Consider the following 12,681-nt stretch of genomic DNA (forward strand, 5'->3'; position numbering starts at 1 on the left):
GTTCACAAAGATTTGCAGCTGTTATTGCTATGGTTTTCATGCTGTAATTGTCTGGTTTGAGAATACAAACCATCATTTAGTTACTTAGCTAACCCTTCTATTAAAATTTTTGTAACAATCAGTTCTGTACTTGTTTTCTGTTTCATATTTATATGCAAAAATACCACTGGGAGCTTTTAAACTCAACAATACAAGTACACATCTGAGAAGCAGCAGCAGGGAGACAGAGTTGTTCTTAACATGGATCCAGTTTCTCTCCTAGTGTCTCAACAACACACTGCAATTGTCCTAAAACATGACGCTCTCACCACTTGACAGGAACACAGGTACAATCACAGACTAAGTGTTTCCCTTTACACCTGTGTCTTTTTCTAGTAGCACATTCCCACCCCTTCCTACAAAGACAGTGTGGATCTTCTGATGCTGCAAACAGACTGGTCCCGCTCTCCTCCCAGTTTCCCTGATGCAGGCTGTGTCTGCAAGGAAGTACCACAACCTCTCTGAAATGACCGCATCTGTTACATCTGGCTGTAGCTTCTGAACATGGTGGAACTGTTTTTCCACTTCCAATCAGACTGTTCCATCAGATCAGCCATTTATTACCTTCCCAGTGACTAACAGCTTCTTTAACGCCTGTATACACTGCAGCAGAAGGACACTTCTAGTGTGGCGGTAGCTGTATTTGCTGTCACAGTATGGCAGATAGGGCCCACAAGTGAAAAAAAAACCATTTTATCACAGAATGATTTGGGTTGGAAGGGACCTTAAAGCTCATCCAGTTCCAACCCCTACCATGGGCAGGGACACTTTCCACTAGACCAGGTTGCTCCAAGCCCCGTCCAACCTGGCCATGAACACTGCCAGGGCTGGGGCATCCACAACTCCTCTGGGCAACCTGTGCCAGTGCCTCATCACCCTCATAGTGAAGAATTTCTTCCTAATATCCAATCTAAACCCACAGCTGCATCTCATCAGGTCCCTTGGACTTGTGCACCTTCATATTCCTTAGATGTTCTTGAACGTCATCTTCTCCTACAGCAGATGGTTCTTCATTCTCCCAGTCCCTGCCTTTGCCTTCTGCAACTTGGGCGGTGTGGCAGGAGCACTTGCCAGTGAAGACCAAGGCAAAAAAGTACCTCCGTCTTCTCCATATTCCAGTCCCATTTCCTTCCACAGAGGGCCCACATTTTCGCTACTCTTCCTTTTATCACCGACATACCTACAGAAGCTTTTCTTGTTGCCTCTGATGTCCCTGGTCAGATTTAATTCTATCAGAGCTTTAGCCTTCCTAACCTGATCCTGGGCAGCTCAGACAATTTCTTGGTATTCCTCCCAGGCTACTTGTCCTTGCTTCCATCCTCTGTAGGCTTCCTTTTTGTGTTTGAGTTTGCTCAGGAGCCCCTTCATCCACACAGGTCTCCTGGTGTTTTTGCCTGACTTCCTCTTTGTTGGGATGCCTCCCTCCTGAACTTGGAGGAGGTGATTCTTGAATATTAACCAGCTTTCTTGGGCCCCTTTTCCCTCCAGAGCTTTATCCCATGGTACTTTACCATGTAGATGCCTGAAGAGGCCAAGTCTGCTCTCCTGAAGTCCAGGGTAGCGAGCTTGCTGTGCACCTTCATCACTGTCCTGAGGACCTTCCTATAGTGTGTCTATTGTGTGCCTACAGTACACATCTCCTGACGCAGCACATCAGAGTTCAGACCTCTTTCCCGCCTAGAACAACGTAAGTGTACTGGCAGAAATCTGCAGTATAGACTGACTTATGACTTAGGTTGTGGAAGAAACAGGATGGCAAAGGTGCAAATTCCTGCTAACAGGTTTAGGCAGAGAGTATGAAAATAGTTGTGCAGTGGGTGGACCAGAAAAGACCCTGCAAAGTCCTCTTGCAGCTTGCTTTCATTTTTAAAGGCTCTCAAATTACTTCATCCACACTTATGTAATACCAAATTCCATCCCCAACTTGTGAGTTTCCTACAGATAAAGATAGATCAAATAAAGTAAGCAGTTAACGTAGTACTTTACCTCCATAGAAAATCACTGTGTTGTGTAGAAGTAGCTGAGCATCTGCTTTGAACTCCTCATAACTCCTGTACTTGCCTTCATTTACTTTCTACACAAAAGAAAACATAGGACTGTGAAAAAAAACCTGTTAAAGTGCTGTGCCCATTTTTATGCAGAGAAGCTTTCACAGAAATCTGCATTATGTAGCACAGATCAGACACTGCCTTTCCTGCACAGAGAAGGAATACTTACAACTCTTTGACATGGTTTGTTAGTACCTGAACACTGGCTGCATTGGTCCTTTATGCAGTGCCCAGAAGTAAATAGGTGCTCTAATACCTGACTAAGTTTATAAAACAATTCTCCTGGTTGTAACACGGTGAATCTGGGCCAGCTTCATCATAAGGTGTGGTCCAGAACTCTTGTTCAAATTAAAATATATTCCCCGAGGTGAAGGTTTTGTACCTTAAAATACCAGCTACTTTCAAAACAAGGTTGACTGCATTTATTCTTCCAGGATCTTCACTTGACAGTCAGTGTTTTCTGATCAAAGCTGATGTCTTAGTCCTTCAAGCTCCTAACAAACTCAACGCTCTTAACTCATGCCTACATGGAACCATGCAGTTCATTTTCCTAGTACGGTCCTTCATCTGATAAGGAATGCAGCATTTTCAGTTGTGCTCTGTCAAGAACACCTATGAGATTCCAGTCATCAAACAAAACATCATCAGCTTACAGGATGCCAAAAGACCTCCTTTGGAAGCAGGTGAAGGTGACACAGTGAAAGGAAGGCCTGACCTATTTTCAGGCTCAACTTGTGTTGCCTGTACTTTAAGCCAGCCAGTATTGTTGGTCTCCAGAACTATCAGTGATCCTATTCTTTCTCCATGTGTTTCAGTAACAGTAATAAAACAAAGGCTTTTCACATCTATGCTTTAAAGGGCAAGATGTACAACAGCACTAGATAGTAATCCAGTTCCAGCAGTGAATAAAGATAAATATGCTGTTCATTTTGGTCACGTGTAGTTGACTTACAAGAGTCATGGTCAGACCTTTAGTTCAGGAAAAAAGGACAACATATTTACTAGCACTTTATTTTTGGAACAATTAATGCAAAACAGATGTTTTGAGTGAGTCTTGGTTTTTTGTGATCAACAACATGATTGTTCTTTATGAATCATTTAGATGTTTATGAAGTTGACACCTACACAAGGGCATAATGACTAGAATTGGAATATGGTCAAAAACACTGGGCCAGATATGCAAATACAGGCACTCAAGGCTGTATTCAGTGACTCAGATAAAGGGTACTTTCTCTGAAGATTTCAGCTGCCTACAGCTCCTCGTAAAACCGTAGTACAAAAGGAATTGAGGCTACTCTATGTTAGAAAACCAGGCACTGCTCAAAATGGTTTTACTTGGTTACCTGTTTCTGAGGAAAAGCTTGAAATTTTAAGCTGCCATATCCAATGCTAGATACAAAACTGAAATACTGATCATAAGGAGAATGAAACAGGACTAGTGCTTTAGTCCTTAAGGTTTATCTTCACTGTTAAAAGACACCATAAACATGTGGAAGTTACAAAGCAAGTCACTCTACCTCCTGTATAGTAGGAACATCAACAGCTGAGTGCACCAGCCTTCTATACATTGGGTGTTTGTTGTCCTTCCCTTTCTTGTTTAGATCTATAGCCTGAAAGGACCATGAGACAGTGTAAGTTATTGCATTTAGAATCTGCTTAGAACAAACAAACAAAAAGATTTAAAAAAATGCAATAGTCTGGAATATTTCAGGTGGGGAATACACAAGGCAAACTGTGTATCCACAATCTGACAGATTACACATGTCTAAAACCTGGAAAAATGTCCATTTCAGAGGATTCACAGGCCCACTGCATAAACTACCCCAGACAGAATGATAGTAATCAGAGCGATGAGACCTCTAAGTATATGCTGAAATACACAAATGGCCTATGACAGGAGAAATAAAATGACAACCTCTTGCAGCCCTCCTCCCTGCAGAGTCACACATAGTCAACTGCAATGCATCCTCTACAATGCAACCCAACCTTCCATAAACTTCCCTGTTTCAGACTCACCCGCTCCTTCATACGAGAGACTATGAATCGCAGGTATGTGCTCATCTCTTGTTTACTTGTGTTTTTCTTCTTGATACTCTGTTAAAGAAAAAGAGGATCATACTATTATTTTAAATTTGACTATAAAATTCATCCAATAAAAATTTTCTTTGCATCACAACGTTATTTGAAAAGGTAACTCTGAATCACATGTCACACAATCTTTTTAGGGAAGATCTTTTCTGGGAAATTAGTAACACTAACATGCCACAACAACTAGATTTGTTGCTTTGAATTACGTCTGGGCTGAGGACTTCAGCTACGTAAGAATTACAGGTTTTATTTCCACTTGTATCTATAACACATTGTCAAAACGTCTCATGTAAAAAAAGTGTCTAATTAGAATAAAACAATGAAGAAAGGCATTTTAGGGAGCAGTTTAGAATTTATTTAATGGTCTTTTTATTAGAAAGGCATTAATATTTTCAGTAAAATAAGAAATTATTTTCAAAAGAATATCGTGTACCATCTACAAATTATGTGCTTACTAGGCAAAATAACACTGTCTAGGTGGAAATGACATAGGCTCTAGCCAGTAAAAACTCAGAGCACTTTTTGCTGCTCTAGAAACATAGCAGTTGTTGATTTTTTGTGGTTCTTCCTTAATGAAATCTAATCCAGATTCTGGAACACAAGCTGCTTCTTTTTAGCATTTCAGGATCCAGAGTTTCCCCCCCTCATTTTAGAGTGGTATAGATACTTATCCCTACCCTTCAAAGTCAATCCAGGCTAGTGGAAAGTACTGCATACAGAAAATGTGCTGCTAAAGAGAAGGTGGCTCTCTGCAAATGCCTAGCATGCTCTTACAAACCAGCCTTTCCAACTCCAGGTCACAGCAGCTATGCAGTTCTGCATGGCCTTACAACAGCTACCTGAAAAGTGCTATCTCCTCCTTGCTCTTGCCTACAGTAGTTCTCCAAAACAAAAGCAGAGTGAAACAACAGCATGGGTTCCAGTTTTATTATCCTGAAGTGGTTTCTAACTGCTCACATCTCTTGCAAAAACATTTAATCCTTCTCACACCTCCAAATTCACAGAGTGCCAAGCTGAGTTCTCCCCTTCTCATGCCTCACATCATCACCTGTATGCTGTATGAACCAAACTGGCTCATCCTGCATCCTCAAATTTCGATGGTCTTTAGCAAGATCCACATAATTGTGCAGATGACTGTTACTTAGCAAACACAAGAGAAAACAGAACCCATGTCCTAACAGGCAGGTAAAAGAGGCATGAGGCTTATGAATTAGTAATCACTAGAAGCGTGATTATTTTTTACTGAATTACTTATATATGACTCTGAACATATAGAGGGGTCAGACTCATTGAGTACAGAGCAACTATTTCTACATATTTACTCAGCAAAAGTAAATTTACATATCAGCACCTAAAGAAAAATGGCAGGATTTGATTGTGTCTCATCTACTTATATTCCTCCTGCAAGCCACTGAGGACAATAAAAATCAAAGGCTGGCCATTGTGCTACAGCAAGTGTGCAACCTATACATCTCAGGATGGTTCTTACTACCTCCTTCTTAAATCAAAACTGCAAACTACCAGTGAAGCTGTTTATTTGATTGCTTATCGCTATGCACAGAATCATTACAAACTGTGCAGAAGTACCTATACTGTATAAATACTTCACCCTGTATGCGTGTATGCATACTGGATAGATACTACAGCATGCATAACAACACTACAGCTTTTTCCTGACAGTACACTACCACTGTTGGGTAAAACTCACTGTTGTGAAAGGGCCAGCACCAGGTCTTTCTAATGCTTACAATGCATGTAAGCATTATTTTCATCATACTAATAGTTCCCTGACCTTCCTTCCAAATTCTGGAAAGAGTCAAAATTTTACCCTGTGCTGTATGTCTGAATTACCTTCTGTATATTCATGTTTTATGTTGTCTGCTGTGAGAACATGCATTCTTCTGGAATTCAATTCACCCATTCAGTTTTGCATAAACCAACACTGCTACTGCAAATTCAAACCCAAATGTACATTAAATTATCTGCATTACGAAACGCTGCTGTCATTTTAGGCACTGGAGTGCAGTATGCTTGCTAATGACACAGCATTTTGGAAGACTGAAATTTATTAGGACACAATAAAACTCACTCACACTGACACCTCTTTTCTGACATGGTTCTGAATTTATCATCCTTTGAAAGTATTTCAGAATTCACGCAAACCATTTTTCATGCCCTGCTGGGCAAGACAGTTTGTAAGAGACTGTGCTGAGATAGATGGTTTACAGTCCTATCCTTCAGATCATGAGAAAGGATAGATAGCTGGCTTTGTATCATTATTGATACCAGCAATTAATATCTTAAGCAGCAATGAAAATGATACAATTAACTTGCCAATTCAGGCAAACTTGAATTTCTCCACTTTTCCTTCAGTTCCCTAAAATATTTAAAGAAAAATTTGATTCCCAGGATCATCTACAAAATATTGAAAGGTAATAAATTTAGAGAATTGGAGCCTGTGAGCCAGCAAAAATGTCTTCTTATGGCAAGGTGGCTCACCCTTCGTAGAAAGCGAGATATAATCCAATGGCTTCACTCACTTTTCAGCAAAGATTAGCCCTTTAGGAGGTACCACTCACACATTCTTTGGAAGCTATAATGGAAAATGTGTAATTTTTTAATAAAAACCCCCTACTTTGTACTTTGAAGACCTGAAGTGTCCTCAGAGAAGTCAACCCAGAGGACTTAAAGCAAAAAATACGTAATACTAGATGAGGGAAATGATTTGCATAATATCTATATTGCTGTGACACAAGAAAATATACCCATTTTCAGGTCCCTTTATAGCCAGAGTGATATATAAGCAAGTATAGGTGCAAATTAGGTCTTTTGATCTCCTACTTTTGGAAACAAGAACAATAATGGTGGCTTGTGAATCTATAAAAGTGCATAGATGCACTGTGTATCTTTTCCCACAGTCAGATCTACTAAGATACGCTACTGCAAGCCTTTAACTACAAGTTTTTTTCAAGGAGACTGCTAAGATTCAGTCCAGCCCCAAAAGATTATAAGGATTTTTATACTTGTAGATACTCTATTTGTGGGATATATTATCTTAATATAAGGTTGTACTAGGTCTGGCTGGGATTACGTTAATTGTCTTCACTACAGCTCATACGGTGGAGTGGTTTAGATTTATCACCAAAACAGTGTTGATAACACACTGATATTTTAGCTCTTCCTGAACAGTGTTTGCACAGCATCAAGGCCTTTGCTGTTCCTCACTGCCTCCACAGTGAATTGACTGGGAGGTATGCAAGAGGTTGGGAGGAGATACAACCTGGCAGATGACCTGAACTAATCAAAGTGATATTCCATGCCGTATGATGTCATGATCAGCAAAAGAAAGGGAGAGGAGAGGGTTTAGGGGGGTTATCCATCTTTTGCTTGGGAATTGGCTGGGCATCAGTCCAGCCATGGAGGGTGGTGAGTGATTGCCTTTGCATCATTTGTTTTGTTTTCTTTCTCTCTTTTTCCTTTTCTTATCAAACAATTTTTAACTTGACCCAAAAGTTATCTTGGTTTTACTCTTCCTTTCCTCTTCCTCTGTCCCACTGGGAGAAGTGAGAGAGCATCTGTGTTGTGCTTAGCTGCCTACTGGGGTTAACTTTAAACAAGAATGATCCCTAAGCTCCACAGTTTTGGGGTTTTTTTTAAGAAAAATCTGCAACCCTTCCACTTTGAATCAAGATAAATTGAAAGGCTTGGTCAGGCATACGTGTTACATAGGGATTGGTAGGAGTGAAGTAATAACCTTACAACAGCAATCCTCATGTAGAAGATTAAAGAGACCTGTTAGGTGGAAGGCCAAGGCTGCAACCTAACTCTTTGCTTGTGGGTGCAGGAAATACCTTATATATGCCTTATTCTCTGTGACACATCTATTTCCTAGAAGGCTGGATTTACATTTCTGATTATATTCAATATTCCAGATTAATAATACTGCTTAGCTGTTAAAGAGGGTAGCAATATACTGCACTGTGCAAGTGTGACGTGTTTAGCAATTTGGACATGCTTATGGTGCAGGAATTCACTACAAGACTTTACGAACCACACAAGGTTAGCAGCAGCTAGGGGTACTGCCAGGAAACACTCCATCCTTCAATAGCACCTTTTACGATGGAAGTGACTACCCTTTGCACCCCAAGTTAGCATGTAGCTTTCAACTCCCAAGGTGACAATGGCCACCATGCTGCAGCTGCTGCAATCTTTCATCTGAAGAGAAAAAAATAGAGCGACTCCAAGAAAAGTAAGGTGTTAGTGTCAGCATTCTGTCTAGCTAGAAGCATTTCAATTATGTTTTCTCCCTGTAAAAAGGTTTCCGTTTCCCTATAATCATCCATTAACAAATATTTTTTTTTCCATTCCTCTCTCAACTGTCATGTGTAAACACACATCAAAGAGCTTCATTTCAGCTCAGTGATGGATTAAGTGAAGGCTGCTCAATGACAGATACACGTTTCTAAGGCACCAGTTCCATTTTCAGAAGCAATTCAGGTTTCCAGGGGTGTATCTGCAGAGCGGAACTATGTGCATGTCTAACATACATTCACCAATGCTGTTTAGAAACTCCTTGCTTTACCCACTGGTCCTTGGATTTTTTTAGGGCTTACATTTCCAGAGGAATTTGGTACTACATATGGAAAGCTTTACTGCTCTGCTGCCCTCTCAAACTTCCAACCCTCAGGTCCTCAGGTTTCCTGTACCATTAAGAAAGGTATGTAGGCATACAGGATGTGTCTCAGAACAACCAGTGCACCGTGTGCCCTAAGCAGCATACAGAAAAGCATCTGCCTGAGCAGAATATGGCATATGACCTGCCTCTTTCAGGACCATGCAGAGTTAAAAACTAGACTTTTCAAAGCATTAGGTGCTTTTGGATAGGTTACAGCTAAATCCACAAATTGGTTTGTACTTGTATGGTGCATTAAGCACCTTCTGAATATGAAGCATCATATGCATTAAACACACTTTTATGTACACAGAGGAAGTGGTAGGAGACTCTAAGCGGAGGTTTCCCAGTTTTCTCATTGCTGTGGACAAATTCCTTTACACATTATTAAATACACCCTATGCAGTGCCCAGTACTGATGGCTCCCTGAATTATTCACAGGTGCATGTGGCTGAAAGGTGAATGGAAGGAACCTGCCGAGGACTAACACCTCCCCAGGTGTGGGCTCAGCACATTGAACCATGTGGTGCTAATATCGAGCCTATACTGGAACTTCCCTTCACCCATCAATCCATGACTATTATTTGTGAGATTGTGCAAATCCTGTTTCCAGAATATGTTTCATCATAAGGTATCTTAACTCCTACCAAACACACCATAACAAAAGTCAACAGAGCCATGTTCTTTCTTCCTTGTATTTTACATTAACCATCCTGACTGACAGCTAGTACCTAAAACGATCTAAGTACTTGAGTTACTTCACTTAAGTAACCTTCATCTTTCTGTGCTTCTAACTTTCTACTGTTTGTCATTCTCACTTGTCAAATTATGTCTAAAGTTGATTGTGAGCTGCATGATGGTGTATTTTTATGTACTCTACGAAACGCTCAGAACAAGCACCAGAACTCAGAAATGGCCTATTTATAGAATACTGAGCAGCACAGCATTTAATACCTTAAGCTCTACAGTTTACTTTACTCCCTTATATATAAAAATCAGAAATACTGGAATACCCACTATGATAAGCAAACAGACTATAATTCCTTGCAAAGCACATGCATGAAAGATCAATCAATGATCAGATGATTGTGAAAAATTTAGGAGTCAAGTGAAACCATATGGATAATTCTTTCTTTTTGTTTCACAAACCAAAATCTACTCTTCTGGGACAAACTATATATCACCATGAATAATTTTGCCTTTCTATAAAATTATTTTAAAATCTGAATTTTTTAAAAGAGAAATAATACATGATATTTTCCTATTCAGATTTTTATCTGTATCTATTGCCTGCTCTCCAAACACTAGCATTTTTGTAGTACTTTCTTTAGTCTTTAGGTGCTAAATTAACAGCTGGAGAAAATTAATTTCCTCCTTTTATCTAACCAAAGAATAGCAATAAATGTACAAGTCTCCTGCACCCTTCAGAGAGCGAGTTGTCTAACCCTGTCTTGAATGGACCACTCCAGCAGTGGGGAATGTAACCTCTAAGTTAATTCAATATTGAGTCTTTCTCTTGTGACCTGTCTACCAGGAATTTTGCTGATAATACCAATTTATTTCACTTAAGACAACGATTAGTCAGAAGCCAGGGAAAATTTTCAATCACTGCAATGTGGTTTGAATTGAACTTTGTTTGACTCTCAACTCCTGCTGAGAACTATGGGTACAAAAGACACAGATTGGTACCAACAACTTACTTCAAAAAAAAAAGGCAGGAACTGGACATTCTTACTTATGGATTCAGTGGAGAAAAACCACCAGCAGGGAAGCAGAGGTCAGAGCAAGGTTTGCAAGGCATTGTTATAAACATTAAGGGAGGAAAAATATTTTAAAGTTATGAACAAATCCTTGGCAATGTTCTTTATAAAATGTTTCTGAGTAGTCAAGTGTGCAAGATAAAGCTGCACACGTTGATTGAACTAGTACAACCAGCAATTGTGAAATGAATAATCCAAAGGCTTGCTGACCTTGGCAGCATTACAGAAAGCAATCTTTACGTAAGAATGAAGTGTTCCTACATTATTTCTCCCAATATATGAGGTTTCAAACATACTTTTATTTCACCTTTGTAAAGAGCTTTGAAATCCCCAGGCGAAAAGTGCTATGTCCAGTTTCAAGCATGAAGTATGAAAATACATGCATCTCTGTCCCAGCTATTACTTTTCTTGAACGTACATATTTACTGCTGATAATGCAAAGTAAATCCCATTACCCTTATGCTAGATAGTTAGATAGTTAAACTCTGTTACGTCCTCTGGACATCAGCCAGGGCTCTTCAAATTACCATAGTTTTGTTGCATACAGGACTCTCTTGCTTTTAAAATTAAATTAGAGCAGTCCTTTCCTAGGAAGATGGGGAGAAAAGTAGTGGAAGAATACTGAAGCCTGACACAAGGATGCTAACTCCCATGCCTCCTTTACTTCTAGGGACTGTTGCAAGCATCCTGAGTCCAAATTTGCAGAATTAGGGCTTGTCGTGATTCAGATTAATTACAAAGAAAATAGAAGCTTCCAGTACAGGGGAAAAAGAATGCTATGGCATTCAAGATGCCATTATTCACAAAACCAGGTTGACCATCATCTGAGGCACTGAGCAAGCCAAACATCTCGGGGGCAGGAAGTATTTAAGAGTCCTCCCCCCCAACCTCTCCTTAGTCTTTGTGTAACAAAAAGGGAAAGACAGACACAGTGCACATGGTCGGAGTTTCACAGGATTTTTTTCAAGGTAAAAATTTGTTTAATGTCATTGCCAGCAAGGATTTTAAGGCTCCAAGATGAAAGTCAGAACTGTTGTCAAAGCTGACCAGCCTATGTATCTGTGCATACTTCATGCAATTATTCAGCATTTCCACTCTGAAAACATCCATGTTATAATAGATTTTATAAGCCACTTCATGTACAAGGTGGCTTAAACCATTTGCATTCACTACTCTCACCAGGTGTCATCTAAAATTATTAGTAGACGATCCAGTTTACCTAATTTTAACTATTTATAACAACTAACAATACTTATTATGAAAACCAACAATTATTAAAGAGATTTATTTAAAATCCGAAAGCAATTCCCCTATATATGGTCATTCTTTATTCTTAACAGTGGCAATATTGAGTAGCTAAATTAAATACTAATAGTACAATATGGAGACATATAGTGCATGTCCTTACTGTTCTTATCCTACATGTCCTTATTCTAAACTGGTTTGTTTCCTGCCACTATTTCTTTTTCATTCGTTTCCACTTTCCTGGGGCAGGTTCAATGTTCTTGCTATTCCCCTAAACCCTGAGAACTCCCAATCTGAGGCAACAGGTTTTTTACAACTGGTTCTAAGGTAGCAGCAGTTAAAAAGTGCTGTTTTGAAACAAAACAATCCACGGGTTTTCAAAAACCACTACTCAGTACTATAAGTGCCTGAACCCTTACATTCCTTGCAGCACAGATCATCTGAAGGTCAGTCTGCTGCTCTACAGCTAGACCAAAGCCTTTAGCAAGGGAATTTCTTCATCTAGCAATGCAAGGTGGAGCGCAACTGGCAGTTTTACACCTTTCTGTAGCAATAATTTGATGTTAAACATTCATATACATTATTCCCTTCATTTAAGGAAGCCTAAGAATGTGCTCCACTGGGGGAGGTGATGCGGAGATGACAACACTAAGGAAAAGTACCTGGCTGATTCAAGGCCAGGTACAAGTAAGCACCATCCTGACTAGAATGCTTAATCTTCTAATGACATGTAGGCAATATACCTACTCATTCTTTCAAACTATATATAAAAAATACTCTTCGCTGTCTCCCTACCATACTCATCAGAATAACAATTTTAAAGAAAAAG

At 39.6% G+C, this 12,681-nt stretch overlaps 1 protein-coding gene across 3 annotated transcripts in view; it reads right to left on the bottom strand.

The window, feature by feature from the left end:
• ZMYND11 (zinc finger, MYND-type containing 11) overlaps nt 1-12,681 on the bottom strand; it is a 64,069-nt gene that overhangs the window by 15,797 nt on the left and 35,591 nt on the right. For 2 of the 3 annotated variants that reach the window (XM_010011119.1, XM_010011118.1), the window contains 3 exons: nt 4,104-4,181; nt 3,605-3,697; nt 2,026-2,113 (listed from right to left, as the gene is read on the bottom strand). In XM_010011119.1, the coding sequence (XP_010009421.1) occupies nt 2,026-2,113; nt 3,605-3,697; nt 4,104-4,181 (259 nt within the window). The remainder of the gene's footprint in view (nt 1-2,025; nt 2,114-3,604; nt 3,698-4,103; nt 4,182-12,681) is intronic. The other variant, XM_010011120.1, reaches the window with a different exon arrangement.

Source organism: Nestor notabilis, unplaced genomic scaffold (assembly GCF_000696875.1).
Source record: "Nestor notabilis isolate BGI_N333 unplaced genomic scaffold, ASM69687v1 scaffold5753, whole genome shotgun sequence".
NCBI classification, from domain to species: Eukaryota; Metazoa; Chordata; class Aves; order Psittaciformes; family Psittacidae; genus Nestor; species Nestor notabilis.